We start from the raw sequence: 22,141 nt of genomic DNA on the forward strand, positions 1-22,141 counted from the left end.
AATAGTTAAGCTTTGTTTGACCAAGAAAAATCGTCAAATATCAAATCATCGATATTAAATATCTGCTTACATAACTACCTATGTTGTTTTTTGTTTCAAAACGGTCATCTTTTGTTTCTCTTTTGTTGTCCTCGAGCACTGTCTGGGTCTCACAGTTAGGTTTCTTTGTTCCAGGGTTCTGTGCTGCTGAGGGAGAGAACGAGCAGCCTCTGTCCTTATGGCGCCACAAAAACATCTACAAAAACATGGGCATCTGCTGGATAATGGGCAATCCCCACTACCGCACCTTTGACAGCCACTATTACAACTTCATGGGGAACTGTACCTATGTCATGGCTTCCAGTCATTGCCAGAATGGTGGTAACCTCCCTTTCTTTGAAGTGGAGGTCAGAAATGAGAACCACCCAAAGTCAGAGATCCCTGCTGTTGAGATGGTCATCATCAAGGTCTATGATTACACCTTCACTATTTACCGGACAGAACATGGAATAGTGAGGGTAAGTAAAATTGATGTTCTGATTATTATTGCTTGGCATTTTTACTGTAGAGGTCATGAACAGTTATGTTCATACATGTATCTGTTTTATTTGCTTATTTCAGCTTTGCTGATCACTTTGTTGTGATCATAATTACTCTGCATTTTACATGTGCTTTCTGTGTATTTTACAACATAACTGATGAGTGGAAATTCTGTTTGTGTTGTGCGTTTGTGTTTGTTTTAGATTAAGACTTGAAATGGTCATGTTATTCCTCTTGGTTTATTTCAGTTTGAGGATAACTACTGGAATCTCCCAATGAGACTGGTCAATGATAAAGTGTGGCTGGTTTCCAGTGGCATGTCCGTCCTGCTGGAGACAGACTTTGGCCTGACAGTGCAGTATGACTGGGAGCAGTACCTGGTGGTCATGGTGCCCGACAGCTTCAAAGGTAAGACCTGCGGCCTCTGCGGAAACTTCAACGGCAGGGATGACGACGACCTGCTCCTGCCCAAAGGCAGCCCTGCAGCCAGTGTGTCAGTGCTGGGGAAGAGCTGGAGGGCGTCGGGCGTGGCTGCCGATGCCACCTGTCGGGAAGAGTGTGATGGCGAGTGTGGCCAATGCGAGGGCTCCTTCCTGGAGCGCCTTGCCGGGAAAGTTTTCTGCGGTCTCCTGGCGCAGGTGATGAACGGGCCGCTGGGAGAGTGCAGTGCTGTCATCCCCAAGAACATCTACCATGACTACTGCATGTATGACGTCTGCATGGGCAAGGGCATGAAGAAGTTCCTCTGTGACACGCTGCAGGTGTACACTGATGCCTGCCAGAGAGCCAACTTCCAAGTCCTCAACTGGAGAGGACTGGCTGGTTGTCGTAAGTAGACTAGGAACTAGAAGTGATAATAACACAGAAAAATAATATTGTGGGGCATTGTTTCAGTCACTGAAGACCATCTTACTGGTTACAAAAGTAAATAGAACTTGAAATATAACTGTAATGCTATATACCTGCATGGCTCAGAAGTATAGGAAATCTCGGTAGCTTGTTCCTTGACAGCAAACTAATTTGAGTGTCTTTCTGCTTTTTTATGTCAGCTGATCCTCAGTGCCCCAAGAACAGCCACTATGAGCACTGTGGCAGTGCCTGCCAGGCCACCTGTGAGAACCCAACAGTTCAATCAAACTGTGATGGTCCATGTGTGGAGGGTTGTATGTGTGATGAAGGCTTCGTCCGCAGAGGCAACAAATGTGTTCCTAAGTCCCAGTGTGGATGCTTCTATGACAAGACAGGAAGCTATCTGGCACCTGGAACGTCCTTCTGGACAGAAAGCTGCGGGGAGTTGTGTACCTGTGAGTCCAGCGGCAGCAAAGTGCGCTGTGTGAAATCCGGATGTCCGGGCGGTAAAGAGTGCAAAGTGGTGAAGGGGATCAGAGGCTGCTTCCCCACATCTTACGCCACTTGCACCATCTCAGGAGACCCCCACTATAGCACATTTGACAAGCACACCTACTCCTTCCAAGGCACCTGCACCTACTCTGCTGCCAAGGCCTGCCACATTGAGGGCACACACCTCCAGCCATTCTCTGTGGTGGTGGAGAACGAGAAGTGGAATAATAATCCAAAGTTTTCAGTGGCCAAGGCAGTGGCTGTGGAGGTTTACGGACAAACATTGGTGCTGAGGAAGAACCAAGTTGGAGTGGTCATGGTAAGGGGACAACTAACTTCTAAAGAGGTTTTTTTCTAATCTTCAGAAAATTGTGCCTAATTTAAGACAAATTGTGAGCCAAAACTTTAAATATCAATATTTCTTAAGTTGCTAAAAACATCACAAGTTTATTGTTATTGTCTCTTTCTGACTAATTAATTGATTTATGTATTTATCATTTCATTTTTAGGTGGATGGTGTTCTTACGACTGTGCCATTCAATCTGAATGATGGCCAGGTGCAAGTTTATCAAGATGGCACACATGTCGTTATCAAAACCGACTTTGGCCTGAAAGTGACATATGACCTTGTATACCGCGTCACCATAACTGTTCCTGCTTCATATCATGGCAAGACCTGTGGTCTGTGTGGCAATTTCAACGGCAACAAGAATGATGAGTACCAACTGCCAGATGGTAAAGAGACAAAAAGCATCAGGGACTTCGGTGTGGCCTGGAAGGAGGCTGTGCAGGGTTTGGTGTGTGACGATGGCTGCACCGGTGACTACTGCCCCAAGTGTGCTGAAGATAAGAAACGCATCTTTGAGGCCGACTGCAGCATCATCAGAAATCCAAGTGGCCCCTTTGCTGCCTGCCTCAGTGTCATTGATCCTGAGTCCTATTTCAGAGATTGTGTTTATGACGTTTGCATGGGTGAGGGAGACCGCCACATGCTCTGCCACAGCATTGCTGCATATGTGTCTGACTGCCAGGACTTTGGAATTGCCATTAAGGATTGGAGGACCCCAACCTTCTGTCGTAAGTGTCTAGTAGAATGAAATGTGTTGGCTGATACTTGTAATTAGGTAACCTATTGTTATCGTAGGTATTATTATTCTCCTGCCATGGGAGTCAATGGCAGCCCCTAGAACCATATGGTAACTTTTTGTGAAATTTGGCACACTCATTAAGGACAGTCCCTTCTTCATTCTCACCAAGTTTCATGGCTCTCATTACACCACTCTAGCGCCACCAACAGGTCAAAGTTGGACTTTTGTAACACACACAACTTTTGAACCGTATGACCGATTTTCAAAAATGAGGTACCATTGGATTCCCTGGATCAAGACGAATTAAACCCACCCCATGGCGTCAATTTCCGGTTATATAGATTTTCCGCTATTTCCGGTTTTATCAAAAACCTTTGAAAGCCTTCTCCTCCTACAATTTTTGGCAAATCTCCTTCAAAATCACCAGAGATGATCTTCAGACCTAGCCTCACAAAAGTTATGGAAAGAATTTTGATCCTCACAACCGTTTGTCCGGTACAGCCACTCAAATTCAGCTGAAAAGTCGCCAAACAGGAAGTGAAGTCATATCTTGGCAAATCTTTGTGAAATCAACACCAAACTTGATATGTCACTGGAAGACACTACAACATGTTCCCATGTGCAAAGGCAACTTCATATCTTAAAAAATGATTGATATAAAGCAAATTGGATACATTGTTAACGCTAAAATAATGCTTTACACATCAACAGGTCAAAAAGTGATACTCTTATTCAATCACAAGTTCATGTGAAGACACTTGAGAGTGTTAAGTACGCAAATCTGAAAAAAAGTTGACTGTAAGATGAAAAGTGGATTTTTGGTGAATATTTGAAACATGCATGCTTGGCTAATTTCTAGGGTGATTTTCAGTAGAAGGTCTCTCTCTCTCTGCTCCTTTGCGCGTGTGTGCTCCAGATTCTCTCTCTCACACACACACACACACACACACACACACACACACACACACACACACACACACACACACACACACACACACAGACAGGCTCCTTTGACACGCGCAAGCACACACACACACAACATTAAAGGAAATGTAGGGATGACCACACCCCTTCTCACTCTTAGCTTGAAGCCATGGCCCTTGAGGATCTTCAAAGTAATGCATTTGAAATGTAATATCCCATTGGCAAGTCTGCAGCATGGATCTTTCTATACAATGACAAATTGTCACAAAAATAAATTTTTCCCTGGTTCGCAATGTCTGGAGGAGGAAACCGCCATCGCTGCTTGCAGCTATATTTATTTCTGTAACCTTCCATGGAGCTTAAATCAACTCCACATCTTCTTTTTCAGCCTTGGCCTGCCCTGCCAACAGCCACTATCAAATCTGTGCACAGACCTGTGACGCACCCTGTCCTGGCCTCACAAGTATCGTCAGCTGCCCCGTTACCTGTGCAGAGGGATGTGCCTGTGACTCTGATTCTTACTTCAACGGGACAGGCTGCATTAAATGGGATGAGTGCGGCTGCTACTACGACGGACGTACATACAAGGTGAGATGATGATGTGCTTACTGCAAAGGGCTGTATCAATCATCTCGTTGATCATCTCAACACATACTCAGGTGTTCACTCTCTCTCCCTCAGATTGGCGAGTCTGTGATCAACGAGCACTGCAGTGAGCGCTACACCTGCCTGCCCTCTGGCACAGTGAAGCGAGAACATATCCACTGCAACAGCGATGAAGTTTGCAAGGTGAAGCACGGTGTCCGCAAATGCTACCCCCGTCAGTGCTTGATTGAATCCGATGGAGCCCTTAGCACGTTTGGTGAGATGGGGGGCACCATTGATGTCGTGGGGGCCTTTGAGGTTGTGAAAGTGTGTGATGGAGCTATGGTGAAGGAGTGGTTCCGCGTCGTTGTGAAGCTCCAGGAATGTGGACACTCTGGCTTGAGACGTGTTGAGGGTGTCTATGCCTTCTTTGACGATGTGGTCATTATTGTTAACGCAAAGCATGAGACTTGGGTATGTAATCTTTTTTCTTCTTCTTGTGTCAGTTTTCCTGGACCTTGAGTAACATTTGAGAGCTTAATGCAATTTAAATATCACCAGATGCTTGCTTTTACTTAATGCTAATATTCTCTGGTTGTAAACTAATTATTTTATTTTATTTTATAGGTCAATGGCAAGAGGGTCACCCTACCCAGCCTGCTTAAAAACGAGATATCAATGAAAATCTCTGAGAAGACAGTGGTTATTGAGAAGGTGTCAGCCCTGCGTGTGACCTACAGCGTGACACAGGAGATCACCGTGACTGTGAGTGACCACTTTGCTGACAAGGTTTGCGGAGCTTGTGGGAAACTCAACGGAGACGCCAGCATCACTATTGACAGCAAATCTGTCAGGAAGTGGATGGACACCTGGAGAGCACCTGACTTCCCAAGCTGGTGAGTTGGATGTTGAGGATAGCTTCATCACACAATTTAATTATAATTTGTAATATGTATCTTTTTATTAATTAATGTTAATGAATTAATACATGAATTAATCAATTCATTATGTAACTGTTCTGTTTCTTTTAGTGAGTGATGGAATGGGACCCAGCCTCACACTGATCACCAGTACTTACTGAACATCGGTTATGTTTTCATCATTCAACAATGACATGAATCACTTGTTTATTTCTGCTGTAAATGCCATTGCAATAGTTGCTTTCACTTAACAAGCTATTTCACTGTAAAATATATGCCACTGGCTTTCATCTCAGTCGCTTAAGTATAGAATATGATATAATAAAATATATCTGCATGAAGCAATCATTTGGTTGGCATTGTGTCCTTTCCACAAGTACATTAATACGAAATGAATAACAGAGCTTTTTATTTCATGCAATCGTGTCTCAACTGGCATGAATAGACAAAAAAAAATCACATTTTTTGAAAACGTTATGAAAGTGGAGATAAATGCTCAGTAAAATTAATTCAATAATAAATGCGCATTCAAAGTGTATATTCAAAAAGAAAAAACACATAATTATAAAAAACAAGTGCAATTTATTCAAAAATAAAACAAGACACACACTGTAAATTAAGTACGAACAGAAACAAGATATGCAAAATAATTTAATACAAAAATTAGGGCAGCATATCACCTCTCCCAGAGAGCAGGCATGTGACGGTCCACCAGTGGATTTTGGTTGGCACCTTACTGGTGGTATGCTTCTTCTGGTCTGCTCTCAGACCACCATAATATTTAGTGTAACTGGGTTTGCACATTAAGAAAATAACATAAAATGCAAGAAACATTTCTATCATATCCTTTGCATAATCAATTTGAAATATCAGCCACTAAACATAAGTTCATAGACTACTAGAAGACTCTCCAGGTCCAAAATGATGTAAGGCTTTTTACATCTGGCATTAAAATGTGTTTCGTATCCAGATTGTATGATGTAATTGTAACCAGATTTTAAGCACCATGTGTCTCCAGTGTCCACATTGACATCTGATCACTGTGTCAAGCTCACGTCACTTTCTTCCTTTTTATGTGGGTCCAACAAACAACACCAAAAAGAAGATTGGTAGCCATCCATGAAGCTGTGTTATTGTGTTTGCTTGCTTTTAAAAACCTTTTGAAACAGTCACACACAATGACATACTGTACCTCCGCCCACAGTTGTATGTGGATTGACAAAGCAACTACATTTACACTCGTGTTCAACATGTTCACAAAGGAAGTAAGTAAGTAACTAACTAACTTACTAACCTACTTACTTATTGAGGAATATACCAACCATGCTAAAGATTGTAATGCAACGTGTTTTTATTTGCCAGTAGTTTACACAATCAAAACAATTGTAAGTTTGATTCAATTTAAGGCCAAACAGACAAAATTATGTCAATGTCTTCTCCCAGTGTCTTTCATGTGCCAGTTTATTGTGCCTGAGGATCTTTACGTGTCACTGGGGAATGGAAAAAGAAAATATATCATATTGCCATCAAAACAGTAAGAATATGCGGTGATTAATAGGGTTTTTGGTATCCAACTCACCAGCTTGGGAAGTCAGGTGCTCTCCAGGTGTCCATCCACTTCCTGACAGATTTGCTGTCAATAGTGATGCTGGCGTCTCCAGTGAGTTTCCCACAAGCTCGGCAAATCTTTTCAGTGGTCACTCACAGTCACGGTGAACTCCTGTGTCACCTTCTCAATTACGACTGTCTTCTCAGAGTTTTTCTTACTGATATCTCGTTTTTAAGCAGGCTGGGTAGGGTGACCCTCCTGCCATTGACCTACAACAAAAAATGATAAAAAAAAAAAAAAAACTTAAAACATGGGTGTTGGCACTGAGAACAAAAGCAAGCATTTTGAAGCTTAATTATTTCATAAAGATAAATAGTAGTCACCCAGGTCTCATGCTTCCTGATTTATGATGATGACCAGGTCCTCAAAGAAGATGTCGACTGTCGCAACTCGTTTGAGGCCATGGCATCACCAGCCGCACCTGCCACCCTCCAGCTCTTCCCCAGCACCGACAAACTGGCTGCAGGTCGTCGTTATCGCAGAGGTTTTCGCAGAGGCCGCAGGTCTTGCCTTTAAAGCTGTCGGGCACCATGACTGTGACTTAAATTACTCAACATTTCTCTCTCTTATTCGTTCTCTCTCTCTGTGTATACAAGCTTAAGGATGTGTTCCTCAATATATCTCTTCATTAGTGAAGAGGCAGCACACTAAGAAAACAAGCTCCTTTTGAAATAAATAAATCCAATCTTTAGTTCAGGCATGACATTCAAACAGTGGGCAAATAGTTTGTGCAGTCCACATACATTTTTTGTGCATGGTCACATAGTATTGGTAAAAGTTAAGATATCAGCCAAGGTTTATCCTGGCACTGTCACTGGTTTTACCTAAATGAAAATGACATACAGTCAGTCCAGTGTGTGTTGGCCAGGTGTTACGACTTTCGTACTGTGTTACGGGCCTCAGTAGCACTGGCCTGAAGTCTGTGACTATCCATGACTGCCTCTGAATAGACAATTATGTTTTGGCATATTTTATGATAACATTTTATTATTTCAAAATGATATTAAATAATAAATACTTTCTTGTTTAAATTCTAATATATAATTACATTCACTAAGGTTTCCATTTAAGGACTTCAAATGTGGTCTTCACTTAAAAGATTATTTTCATGTTTCTCCAAACAGACTTCTTTAGAGTAATAATTATAACTTTAATATACAGTAGATGACTTTTCTTCAAATAAAGTTTAACACCTCTATGCAGGTCCAATCTGGTTGCGTTGGTCTGTGATAATTGTCAATTTAATATGTTCCAATCGGGGTAGTGACCGTATAATAAAGTTAAGAGACAAGAGTTATGAATGTGTTCATAAGCAGCAGAAGTGTTCTGAGCTGTGCTCACCCGGAAGAGGTCTCTTAAATTGAAGGCGCGTTCTCGTGCACCTGGATATGCATACATAAACGCCCAGCCAGCGCCTTATAAGGGCATGCAACCGTTGTGACATGTGCAGTCGGAATCTACCGAATCCACCCGAAAACAACTTGAGAGTGAGTCATGTCAAAGTGGAAAGCGAGTACTGGACGAGTAAACGCAGAACTAACTTCACTGGTGCAGAGGTGGAGATACTGTTGCAGGATGTAGGTGTGTCCATTCTATTCCACAATATATATATTCAATGACGATTGAGTTTGGTGCTTATTTATTTCTTTACTTACATTTGCAGTGTTTGTGTAGTCCTTTTATTTATTTATGTTCGTGTGGTCCATTTATTTATTTATCATGATGCCTCGTAGAATCATGACTATAAATGTGAAGCGTAATTGTTCATTATACAAATATTCTTGTATTTATTATTATTATAACTATTTTAATACAGTTGATGTGAACACAATCACCAACGATTTCTCACAAATTCAGCCCTTAACACTTCTAACATGGAGCGGCCCAGTGGGGCATCTTGTTGTTTTTTGAGAAAACTCTGGCCGATTTACAACTGCTATTTTGCGTTTTGAAAGTCTTCTGAAGTTCAGAACCAATCCCAGATAAGAAAACTTTCATGAATGCTTAGTTTGTTCATAAATCCACCGGAACTGGAGTTCAGAAGAAATTCCTTCTTAAATTCTTCTCAACTGCGCTCGAGAATGAGGCCCATTGTTTACACAGGAACTTAGGAACTTAATGTGTTTAATTTCACTCAATTATTCAGTGAGAGCCAAGTCCCCTTCAAATCTGTACACAAAACTGCATATCTTTCTAACACCCAAAGATGACCACTGGCTCAAATATGACCATTGACCGTATGAGTTAGAATCAGTGGTGGACAGTAGCGAAGTAGATGTAATTCGTTCCTGTACTTAAGTAACATATCTATCTATCTATACTTTACTCAAGTATTTCTATTTGGTGAGACTTTATACTTTCACTCCACTACATTTCAAATTGAAAATTCGTACTTTTTACTCCATTACATTTAGTAAAGCCCCTCGTTCCTTTTTACCAAAGCGAATCAAATAATGAGAGGTCAAAGTGAGTTCACAATCACACCAATCAGGGATAAGCGCTATTTGCTATGAAGTTCTTTCAGTTTTGTCAGTTTCGTTCGTTCGTTGAGCGTGAGCTACGTTGAATTCTGCAGCATTTTGAGGCTGTTTTATGCTCAAGCTTAGCCTACGCAACGCTACATAAATGATGGAAGAAACATACACAATCAACGGAGTTTCTGCTCAGGCTCACATTTAAAAATGCTTGCCTTTTATAAGGGCACAAGATGTCGCAAACTTTTATCATGCAGTTCTTGACAAACTCCCTTGGTAAAGGTATCACTACATACTTCTTTACAGTCTTCGGTGCAGACTGGTATGCGCTGCAGTTTTGAGCAATTTATGCAAAGACTAGTTCCTCTAATGACATTTTTTTTCTTCACGTTTTATCTGAGGTCAAGTGTTTTGTTTTTGTACCTAGGGTTGTGTAGGGAATATCACTGCTAACACTAGTCTTCAGCACAAACTAGTATAACTAGGTCAAGTGTTGTTGTTAAGTTGTGTAGGGAATATCACTGCTATTACTATTCAGCACAAACTATTACAACACCACATGCATTCTCTGATTTTGTGGAACTAGTTCCTGTAATGGTATTATTCAAACATAAATCAGGAATTATGAGTTTAAGGGTAACATAGGCAGACAGATGTGATATAGTAAAGGAGCTTATGTTTAACTCCACATTGTTTATAACTAAATGTGCAACTAGGTTACAAATAAATGTAAAATTAAATAATTGTTCTCTTGTATTTCATAACCACTTTGTCTTACCTAATGGCAATAGATAGCTTTCAATGTTTTGTGCTTATACACTTTCAAATAGACAAATGTAAGACACTATTTAAAGATTGGCATTAGTATTTTCATCTTATATCAGTTGATTGAGCCCGAGCTTTGATGTGAAAATGATAAAAGGCCATTAAAACCATAATTCATTAAGGTACTTTTACTTTTAATACTTAAGTATATTTAAAGGCAAATACTTTTATACTTCTACTTAAGTGGAAATTCAAAGTGCATACTTCTACTTTTACTGGAGTAATATTTTACACCAGGTATCTATACTTTCACTTAAGTACGTAGTTAGTGTACTTCGTCCACCACTGGTTAGAATGTTGCCTGAAATTAATTAAGCCAATATATTTTAGAATCAAACCTAACAGGGTCGTGCAGTTATGCTTTAATGAGTCTGGAGCTGGAGGATAGGGTTTTGGGTGCCATTCAATTAGAAACTATAAAATATTATTTTATACAGATTTATTTACACTTCATGGATATAGCAATAACGAAAATTTGCATTTATTCAGTAATATCACGATACAAAAAAAATGTTGAATCAAAAAAGAGTCCTACTTGACTGTCATTGTAAAAAGTATTTAGTTTGAAATCAACCCATACAATTGTCATGTGTTCCCATTCTTCGGCATAATTAAAAAAACAATTAGAAACAGATTGCAACAGGATACAATTTATATTTCCTGTTATAATATATACAGTGGGAAAAATAAGTATTTGAACCCCCTGCTGATTTCGCAAGTTTGGCCACTTGCAAAGAAATATGTGATCTATTATTGGAATGGTAGGTGTATTTTAATAGTGAAAAACAGAATATCAACAAAGAAATCCAGAAAACTGCATTTTACAACATTTATGACTTTATTTGCATTTGATGCAGAAAATAAGTATTTGAACCCCCAAGCAAACAGCAAGAATTCTGGCTCCCAATGACCAGTTATGTGCCCAAGAAGCACACAGATTAGTCCTCATTAGGTCTAACAAGGTGTACCTGATCTCAACTGGTGACGTGTATAAAAGAAACCTGTCCAAAGAATCATACTTCACTTGCACTCGACTTGCCGCGTTTGGAGGGCGAAGAATGCTGAATATGACTCCAAGAACACCATCCCCACCGTCAAGCATGGAGGTGGAAACATTGGGCCTCATTCTCGTTCATTTTTCTGAAATTCTTCTGAAATGTTACTTACGAGACTTCGTAAAAACAACGTAAGGGAAACGCTTCCGCTGCATTCCCGCACGCTTGAAAATGCGTTCATAAGCAGCCAAAGTCTTCTCAGCTGTGTTCCTCCAGATTAGTTTCTTAAATTGATGCGCGTTCTGGTGAACGTGGATTTGCCTACAAACACGCCCCGCCAGCTCCTTATAAGGGCACGTAATCGTAGAAATGTGTGCTGTCGGAATCTCCCGGATCCCCACGAAAGCACCTCGTAAGGCAAGTCAAGCGGAAAGCGAGCAAAAAACGCAGATTTAACTTAACCGGTGCAGACATGGAGGTACTGCAGGATATGTGTCTATTCTATTCCACTATGGCTACTTAAACGTGATTGGGTTTAGTGTTTATTTATTTATTCACTTACATTTGCAGTGTTCGTTTACATTTGCATTCACATTCAGTCATTTAGCCTTTGTCCAAAGTGACGTGCAAGGGAGAGAATGGTCAAGCTACACGCCCTGCCAGCTCCTTATTAGGAGACGCAATTTTAGAAACGTGTGCTGTCGCAATCTCCCGAATAGATTGGGTTTAGTGTTTATTTATTTATTCACTTACATTTGCAGTGTTCATGTCATCCACACTCAGTTAGCAGACGCGGCCTTTGTCCAAAGTGACGTACAAGGGAGAGAACAGTCAAGCTACAAGCCATATAGACCTAGTGTAACAATAAATACTACCTCGTAGAATCATGACTATAAATGTGAAACGTAATTGTTAATGATACAAATATTCTCGTATTTATTATTATTATAATTATTTTAATCCGAGGATGTCTGTGGAGTTGACGTGAACGCAATCTCCAACGGGTTCTCACAAATTCAACCGTTAACCCTTTTAACACGGACAGTTTTTTCAAATGTCATTCCTCAATGCGATTCCTCAAATAACCACAAGATGGCCGACGGGGATCGCATTTGAGAAGATTCCGGCAGAGTTACGACTGCTATTTCGCATTCTGAAAGTCTTCTGAAGTTCAGAAGAAATCCCAGATGAGAAAACTAGGAGAATGGCAAATGTTTTCCTTAATCCACCGAAGTGGAGTTAAGAAAAAAGTCCTTCTTAAAGGCGCCCGAGGCAACATTAGAGGCTTGATACTCGAATAATAAACGTTTTTCTTTTTTTACATGTAGTAAGTTTCAATAACACCATACCATTATACTTATTTTCCCCACTGTATATTCATATTCTTTCATCTTATATTCAGTCATCAATGTTTAGTTGCAGCTTAATGGGGTTGCAGTTACTACTGAAGGTTAAGGGCATGAGCAGACTTTGTCTTCATCCACTCCGGTGGAGGAGAACTGGACGAAGCCTGGTCGGTCTTGACCAACGTGGGAAATGATCCAAGACTGATACTGGGACACCCTGGTGTAGACTCCAGGATAATTGGGGCGAGCACAGCCGTAGCCAAAACTGACAATACCAGACTGGATCCACACAGAGTTCTGTTGGCTCACCATTGGACCACCCGAGTCTCCCTGGAATGAATAATGCAGACGATAGCATTATAATCAAACAGAAGGGTTATTCCTGTGTCTTTCAAAGTCTTTCAACCGTTTTGACTATGAATCGGGAATGCAAGACCTTTTTATTTTATTGCACAGAAATCATGGGAAATCATCATTAAATCTCTCTCTTTTGAAAGAATGATCTGAATTATTATGAGGAATTCAGACACTAAAGGAATTACTACCAATACAGTTATTGGTAAGGTTTAGATTGATTTTGGACTTTACAGTACCTGACAAGAATCTTTGCCCCCTTCTTTCACACCTGCACAGATCATGTTGTCACTGACTACACTGGTTCCATAGACGCGCTGGCACTGTTTGTTCCCAACCACAGGCATCTCAACTTCCTGCAGGGTCCTAGGAAATGGAAGTTGTTCTAGGAGTGACCAAATATAAACAAAATTAAATAGCAACCCCAAACTATGTTTGGCCAAAAGAAAGCAAAACGGCTAATATTAATATCCCAGACTTCTACAAGTGCTGCTTTGTGCCTAAATGGTGTTGAAACATTGAATGCAAACACTTACAAAGGAAACTCTACAAAGGCTCCAAGGCCATGATAAGAATACTAAAACATCAAGACAAGAGTACACATACTTAATCAGCCAGTATGGTATCATGAACTGATTGTTTTGTTTTGTCACGACATTGACAAGGTACGTCACTCAAAATGGACCTTTGTATCTACAGACTTTACGTTTTCTGTGGAGAGGATTTAGAAAGAACGGTGTGTATCAATTTCTAGAGAGTAACTCTGTATTATAAAGGCGTGTTGTAACTAAATATTTTCTAAGCAACACAGTATATTCAGTGACTAGAGCACAGTAGGACTGTGATTGACAGCGTTATTTGTATCATCATGAGAATGTGTACATTTATTTTATTGAATACTAAAAAAAAATGTACACATTTCCACAGACATGACTTATTGTAGGTACATGCATCTCAAGTATATAAACAACATGTAAGGGTAAAAACAATGGGCCTCATTCTCAACCTTTTTCTGTAATTCTTCAGAAATGTTTCTTACACGACTTCGCAAAAACAACGTAAGAGAAACGCTTCCGCTGCATTCCCGCACGCTTGAAAATGTGTTCATAAGCAGCCGAAGTCTTCTCAGCTGGGTTCCTTCCGATTAGTTTCTTAGATTGATGCGCGTTCTCGTGAAAGTGGATTTGCATACATACACGCCCTGCCAGCTCCTTATTAGGAGACGCAATTTTAGAAACGTGTTCTGTCGCAATCTCCCGAATAGACTGGGTTTAGTGTTTATTTATTTATTCACTTACATTTGCAGTGTTCATGTCATTCACATTCAGTTAGCAGACGCGGCCTTTGTCCAAAGTGACGTACAAGGGAGAGAACAGTCAAGCTACGAGCCATATAGACCTAGTGTAACAATAAATACTACCTCGTATAATTATGACTATAAATGTGAAACGTAATTGTTAATGATACAAATATTCTCGTATTTATTATTATCATAATTATTTTAATCCGAGGATGTCTGTAGAGTTGACGTGAACGCAATCACCAACGGGTTCTCACAAATTCAACCGTTAACCCTTTTACTGTAATATGGAGTTTTTTCAAATGTCATTCCTCAACGCGATTCCTGTAATAACCACAAGATGGCCCGTGGAATCGCATTAGAGAAGATTCCGGCAGAGTTACGACTGCTATTTCGAGTTCTGAAAGTTGTCTGAAGTTCAGAAGAAAGCACAGAAGAAAAAACTATGGAGAATGCAAATGTTTTCATAAATGTTTCCGAAGTGGAGTTCCTTCTGAAATCCTTCGGAAAGTCTTCCCAACTGCTGTCGAGAATGAGGCCCAATGTGCTTTTAAAGACTTACCTTCTTCACTTGTCCTTCCCCAGCCAGTGACCCAGCTCTCAGTACCACTGTGGAAAACACTCTCACTGGCTGCCAGACAGACAGGTCTGATGTAGTCACTGAAAACAACCCGAGACCAAAGGAGAAGCAGTGCAATGTCATTGTGAACTTTATTGGCATTATAGCCTGGATGCTTGATCATCTTTATCACCCCCCTTGTATTCTTCTGGGGATTAGGGCCATCTAGGTCCTGAAGTCCAATGATAACAACTAACTTCGATAAGCTGAACCTGGACACAGTGAGGGAATAGAGAGCATGTGAATATCAGAAGACATGATGAGAATAGACACACTGCAATCCACACAAACGAAGCCAATCTGACCCATAAATGCAGTGTGCGGCTGTTAACACCCATTGCGTGTTGATGAGGGAGCCTCCACAGAAATGATTGCCAGAGATCTGCAGGCTTGCCTGCCACGGCCAGTTTCCTGGAAGGCTGTCATTTCCCCCAACAATTCGGTCAATGAGGGGAGGCCTACCACAAACTGAGAGAAGAGGACAGTTCATCCACACTTATCTTTTTATCTGCTAATTGTAATACAAAGAGAACACTATACTGTTCTGGAACAAATCAAATGGAGTGTGATGAGTCCCTTTTCCAAAACCATTTTTTTTTTGAGTCGTGGATGTGAATGATGTTCTGTCTGATAACTGTGAGGTAATTCCTTTTGTGACAGACTGACAAGGCAACCTTTTGGAAGGCCTATCGTTTTGAATATTAACATGGGGAATGTATGAAATAGGTGTTCCCAGGTGAAAAAAAATAAAGTGTATTTTAAAATGAATATATTTATAATGTATTATCAACGCATTTTGATTTTATTATTGGCTTCAAATACACTCTAAGTTGAAACAAACTTTTATAAAAAGTACAGAATTATTAAAAAAAAATATGTGCTTGAGTTTATCTTTTTTTTTTGCTGTGCTTTAAAAGAGATAAACGAAGGTTAAGTTACTCACAATCAGCAGAGATTCTCTCTGAAAAGGCTGGTGTTGTGGCTTCGGGAACTGGGGCAATGGAAATGGACACATGTATGTCTTTTCTGTGACATTGTACCCACAACAAAGCTCACTGTACATTTTACTATTATCAACATGGAGGAACTTACTTTGGGCTGCGTCCATGTCAGACTTCCCCGAGTCTGTAGGTGCAGGTGCTATGTGATCGTTTGTATCTAGTGGTGGAAGCCCCGAGCAGGAAACACTATGGTCAGCATCCACTCCGGTGGAGGAGAACTGAACGAAGCCAGGATGATCACTATTTATGAGTGACAAGATCCAAGACTTGTACTGGGACACCCTTGAGTAGACTCCAGGATAATTTGGGCGAGCACATCCAAAGCCAAAACTGACAATACCAGACTGGATCCACACAGAGTTTTGTTGGTTCACCATTGGACCACCCGAGTCTCCCTGGAATTAAATGGTCAAAAATCTTTACAATCTGAATCAAACTGACCCTGCACCTTCAGTCACCATTAACTCTATTTTCTTTTGTACTGAAACAAGTGAATCTTTATTGTAAAATATTGTTGTAGGATTGCTGAATGTTGTTGTAGGAGTCTTTCTTGTAGAAAAAAATCGTTTCATGCTTAATATTACCTGACAGGAGTCTTTGCCTCCTGCTAGTACACCTGCACAGATCATGTTATCTGTGATTAGTCTAACTCCGATGGCACATTTACACTGTCTGTTCCCAATCACAGGCATCTCAACTTCCTGCAGAATACCAGGATATGGAAGTATTACTAGGAAAGACAAAAAGAAAGCAAACATGTTAATAACCCAGACTTCTACAAGTGCTGCTTTGTGCCTAAATGTTGTTGAAACATTGAAGGCAAACACTTCTACAAAGGCTCCAAGGCCATGGTAAGAATACTAAAACATGAAGATTACACATACTTAATCAGCCAGTACGGTATCTTGAACGGATTGTTTTGTTTTGTCACGACATTGTCAAAGGTACGTCACTCAAAACTGATCTATGCCTCTACAGACTTGTAGAAGCTGTGATTAAGTTTTCTGTGGAGAGGATTAAGAAAGAACGGTGTGTATCAATGTCTAGAGAGTAACTCTCTTTAGAAACTGGCTTCTTCTCCTAGGCAACACAGTTGATTCAGTGACTAGATTAGAGCACAGTTGGACTGTGATTTACAGCGTTATTTGTATCATCATGAGAATTTGTGCACTCAAAATGTACCGTCTTCAGCAACGTCTCCCCAACCAGTGATCCAGCTGTCAGTGCCATTATGAAAAACACTATTGCTGTCTGCCAAACAAACAGGCAGGATGTACGCATTGAAAGTAACTGGAGAGCTAAGATGAAGCAGACCGATGTCATTGTCAACTCCACTAGTATCATAAAGTGGATGCTTGATGGTCTGTTGTATGGGCCTGATCACAATGTTAGGGTTGTTAATGTCCAGGTACTGACGACCAAGGGCGACCCTCACCTTCGAAATATCAAACCTAAAAATAAGGACGAGAAAGTGTAGGTATTTAAATGTCAAGAGGCACAATGAGAATAAACACATTGACAATCCACACTAACGAACCCAAGCTGACCCAAAAAGGCAGTGTGCGGCTGTTAACACCCATTCCTTGTTGATGAGGGTGCCTCCACAGAAATGGTAGCCAGTATACAGCAGGCTTGCCTGCCATGGCCAGTTTCCTGAAGGGCTGTTCTGTCCACCAACTATTCGGTTGTTGAGGGGAGGCCTACCACACACTGCGAGAAGGAGACTGTGGTGAACTATCACATCTTTAGCGCTTGACAGATAGTGAAAGAAATTGAAAGATAGTGCATCTTGTAGGTTCTGTCACCCACCATCAGAGGAGCGAATCTCTGTTGACCCGGATGTTGCTATCGGTACTGTTGTGGTAGGGATTTCTACAACTGTGAGGATGGAGTAGAACATGCATTAATGTCACATGTACATGTTATGCCTGAAAGTAATGGTTTTCGAGGTTGCGGATTGTTAATCTAAAGAACATCATTTCCCATCATGGCTGTAGTTTTGAATTAGAAAGAAATTATGTCAGTGTAGTGCAGATAGCAGAAGTATTTGTGCTATACTAAACCGTTATATAGAAATAGAATCAGATAGAAATCAGATCTATCAGTTGTCAGATAATATCAAGAAGACAACTGTGCCACTAAAGGGTTTTCAGAGAACATTCTTACCTGCTATGTCTAGACTGCTGCTATTGAGGCCGAACTGATACAAGGCTGAAGTGTTGATAGAGACAGCCTCCAGCAGGGTGTTGATCAAATCTTCAATGTCTGGAGTTGACACCATATCATTGAATATAAGGAATGAATTCACAACCACTGATCCCTCTCTTAAATTTGTGGAATGAAAAAAGATAAAGCTAAATTAAAGTTTGGTTAAAGTATGTTTGTAGGAACTGTACTCTATGCTGTACCAGAACACATTCTGGACCTACCGGAAGGCTTTCACTTCAGTCTGGTTAAAGCGTGAGCTAAACTTCTGAGAGTATACTTTATTCATCTGAAATAAAATAATTCCAACACATTGACAACACACATGGTACTCTATGAGACAATATTCTAGATGAGCAATTATAGATTGACAGTTGATAGCTCTCAATTTGATTTTCTAAGATATATATATATAAGATTTTCTGTATGAGTACCTCTAAATATATATATATATATATATATATATATATTATGGCATGCCGTTCAGGAAATTAACATTTGAATATAGGTATACAAAAGTCTGAATATACTGTATATACGAAACTCTGAATATATATACAAAAGTCTGAATATATATACAAAAGTCTGAATATACAAAACGAGGTCTGAATATATATACAAAACGAAGTCTGAATATATATACAAAACGAAGTCTGAATATATACAAAACTCTGAACTCTGAAGCGCTCAATCCGTCTGTGTCCGCCATATTGGATTGAGCGCTTCCCATTAAATCAATGGTACCAAAATGTTTGTAATTACGTTTTTTCTGCTTCATGAAATACTGTTTTTCTGTTATATTGTCAAATTAAGACATTGATTTCTCACTAGAAATGCAATAATAACACGTTTATTTTATACCGTTTGACTTCACAAAGGATATTTTTAGAGGCAATTCTCCCCATTGAGTTTGACTGGGGTCTCATCCAAATCTTCGTAATTCCTTGTTTTCTGCTTCATGAAATGCGGTTTTTCTGTTATATGGCTGAAATTAAACAGTGATTTCTCGCTAAAAATTTCTGCCACTATGTGAGTGTAGTCCAACATTCATCTCCCTATACATTCACTGGATAAAGGCATTTCCCATGAGGCTTTGCTCCGACCATTCTACATTAATTTAAAAAACAAAAACAAATTAAATCGCTGGCCAATTTATATTTTTGGTCATGAAAGTTATGTAAAGTCTGAATAAAAAGAATTAGATCAATATAAGAGGCTAAGCAAAAATCAGTAGGCTGGATTAAGTGAATTCGACACACACCATAAGTGAGGTGTAAAGAGACAACAAGTGCTTTATATATTGGTTGGACTACAGAACATCATAGTCGTATGGAACTTGTAGAGTTTCACGGGAACAATACCCTATTTTATTAGTTTTAACTCAATGGACCGCTCATGAACTTCACACGGCTGCGCAGGGCAGTCTGCAGGCTGCTTCTCGTGAGCTCTTTGGCCGTTTGGCCGACCGAGAAATCTTCCGGTCGTCCCGATCATAGATATGAATATAACTAGATATCTTATCCGTGTTGCCGGCCAACGGAGTCGAACGTCCGCAGAGGTCGGCCATCTTACTCCAGGAGGATCGCTCACCGTACCATTGTGTTGGTAGTGATAAATGTACTTTTTAAATAACCATTACTTGCTCAATTTTCAACCGATTTTTTGGTTTGCTATAAACGTCAGAGCTGTAGTTATGACACTGCATGATTATGAATACTTACAGTGCATGGAATGCCCCATATTGTTTTTCCTTCGTTTCTTATACTTATTTTTCTCTGTACCGACTTCTGTGCTTAATTCAGCTCGAACCACTTAACGTAGAAACTCAATTTGTTGTGTAGGTCTTGTGAAGGACACATCATTTTTCTAAACTTTATACTTTTTAAAATATTAAAGAAAAACTAATACAATTTCTCCCATTGACTTACATTGGGCCATTATGACATCATAAAAGCGTCTTTAAACTGGCTTGCAACTGACACATGCGCTAAGGTTCCAAGGCTCCTCTTCTCTCTGTCCCTCTCTATTCAACTGTATATGGTTATTGTTTTCTTTTCTCTCTTTTTAAAATGTTTAACTTGTGTTCCGGCTTTGTTATTGGTCACAATAAAAACCGGGGGCAGCGCCAGCCGGGGACAGGCTACCAAAAAACGGGGACTGTCCCCGGAAACTGTTCTGGTCAGGGAAATATTGTACCTACTTTAGATTTATTAGACATTATTCTATTTTTTAGAACATTACATAAGTATGCATACGTATACAGTGTCATAACTACATCTCTGACGTTTATAACAAACCAACACGTTTAAAAATCGGTTGAAAATTGAGCAAGCTACGGTTATTTAAAAAGTACATTTATCAACACAATGTTACGGTGAGCGATCCTCCTGGAGTAAGATGGCCGACCTCTGCGGACGTTTTAGACTTCGCCGTGAATCATCTAGTAATTCTATATGTCTATGGGCCCGATGGCCACTCCGCCCCTGGTGTTCAGCGTACTGCCGGCTCTCTCGTCCATTCCACCTCGCAGCCCAAATCACCTCTCTCCCAGGTGTGTCCACTGATTGCCTGGGTGCTCATCCCAATCAATCAATCAATCCATCAAACCATCAATCATCGTACCATCCCCACAGCCCTCAATCACACCAGTAGGCTACCATGACGAGACCCCAGTCAAACTCAATGGGGAGCTTGCCTCGTAAAAATGTCCTTCGTTAAGTCAAACGATGCAAAATGAACGTGTTATTATTGCAATTTTAGCGAGAAATCAATGTTTAATTTGAGCCATATAACAGAAAAACAGTATTTCATGAAGCAGAAAACAAGGAATTACGAAGATTTTGACGAGACCCCAGTCAAACTCAATGGGGAGAATTGCCTCTAAAAATATCCTTTGTGAAGTCAAACGGTGTAAAATAAACGTGTTATTATTGCATTTCTAGTGAGAAATCAATGTCTAAATTTTACAATATAACAGAAAAACAGTATTTCATTTTGCAGAAAATACGTAATTACAAAATTTTTATACCATTGATTTAATAGGAAGCGCTCAATCCAATATGGCGGACACAGACGGATTGAGTGCTTCAGAGTTCAGAGTTTTGTTTATATATTCAGACTTCGTTTTGTATATATATATTCAGACTTCATTTTGTATATATTCAGACTTCGTTTTGTATATATATTCAGAGTTTTGTATGTATATTCAGACTTTTATATATATATTCAGACTTTTGTATGTATACTCAGACTTTTGTATATATATATTCAGACTTTGTATATATATTCAGACTTTTGTATATATATTCAGAGTTTTTATATATATTCAGACTTTTGTATATATATATATATTCAAATGTTAATTTCCTGAACGGCATGCCATAATATATATATATACTGTATTTAAATTGAGCTTGTTAGACAAACACTTCGAACAGTTAACAGTACCACTGTGGAAACCTCAGCTGCCAAACATTTGAAGGCGGGTGAAGAGGTGTTCTTGAGATCCAGTGTTAATTTCCTGAACGGCATGCCATAATATATATATATACTGTATTTAAATTGAGCTTGTTAGACAAACACTTCGAACAGTTAACAGTACCACTGTGGAAACCTCAGCTGCTAAACATTTGAAGGCGGGTGAAGAGGTGTTCTTGAGATCCAGTGTGAATTTCCTCTCCAGCTTGAATTCCATCCTAAACCTGAGCTGATGCCCTGCAGTGTCTGAACCTGAAAGTTTAAAAGATTTTGCTGATGTTGAGGCAAAAATTGTTGGATTTAGTTTGTGGGCAAAAGCTTGCTGTACCCCCCTTGAATGCGCCATACGAGAATGTGCGATAATGTTTCTCACCATCTGCAGAGAGCAACTTCCGCTGCACTTGGGGAAGAGGTGCCATCCAGTGAGAAGAGTTTGTTGGCCCCTGGTAGAAATGTGTGGTCTCTGACAGGTTGTTGATTACAAAAACAAATACATTTGACATATTATGAATATAGAAGTAATTCAAAAAGGAGTGGTTACGGTATAGCAATGTCTTTG

General features: G+C 39.9%; 2 protein-coding genes across 2 annotated transcripts; one reads left to right on the forward strand and one right to left on the reverse strand.

Moving 5' to 3' along the window:
• Positions 1-245: 245 nt before the first annotated feature.
• LOC308363520 (IgGFc-binding protein-like) lies at positions 246-7,502 on the forward strand (the record flags this gene model as incomplete). Its single annotated transcript, XM_080836325.1, has 10 exons — positions 246-497; positions 768-1,347; positions 1,569-2,179; positions 2,370-2,937; positions 4,261-4,460; positions 4,554-4,931; positions 5,085-5,353; positions 6,582-6,642; positions 6,960-7,037; positions 7,347-7,502. 10 exons carry the CDS (start codon positions 246-248, stop codon positions 7,500-7,502), a joined length of 3,153 nt encoding a protein of 1,050 aa, XP_080692451.1.
• A 5,229-nt stretch (positions 7,503-12,731) lies between these two features.
• Positions 12,732-21,799, reverse strand: LOC308363521 (transmembrane protease serine 9-like; the record flags this gene model as incomplete). The annotated part of the gene is made up of 12 exons (XM_080836326.1): positions 12,732-12,956; positions 13,220-13,365; positions 14,843-15,111; positions 15,205-15,367; positions 15,992-16,295; positions 16,485-16,630; positions 17,083-17,351; positions 17,448-17,610; positions 17,710-17,778; positions 18,067-18,224; positions 18,330-18,394; positions 21,707-21,799. The coding sequence occupies 12 exons, from the start codon at positions 21,797-21,799 to the stop codon at positions 12,732-12,734; spliced, it is 2,070 nt and encodes a 689-aa protein (XP_080692452.1).
• Between the last annotated feature and the right edge of the window lie 342 nt (positions 21,800-22,141).

This window comes from Sprattus sprattus, assembly GCF_963457725.1.
Source record: "Sprattus sprattus genome assembly, chromosome: 4".
Classification (NCBI taxonomy): Eukaryota; Metazoa; Chordata; class Actinopteri; order Clupeiformes; family Clupeidae; genus Sprattus; species Sprattus sprattus.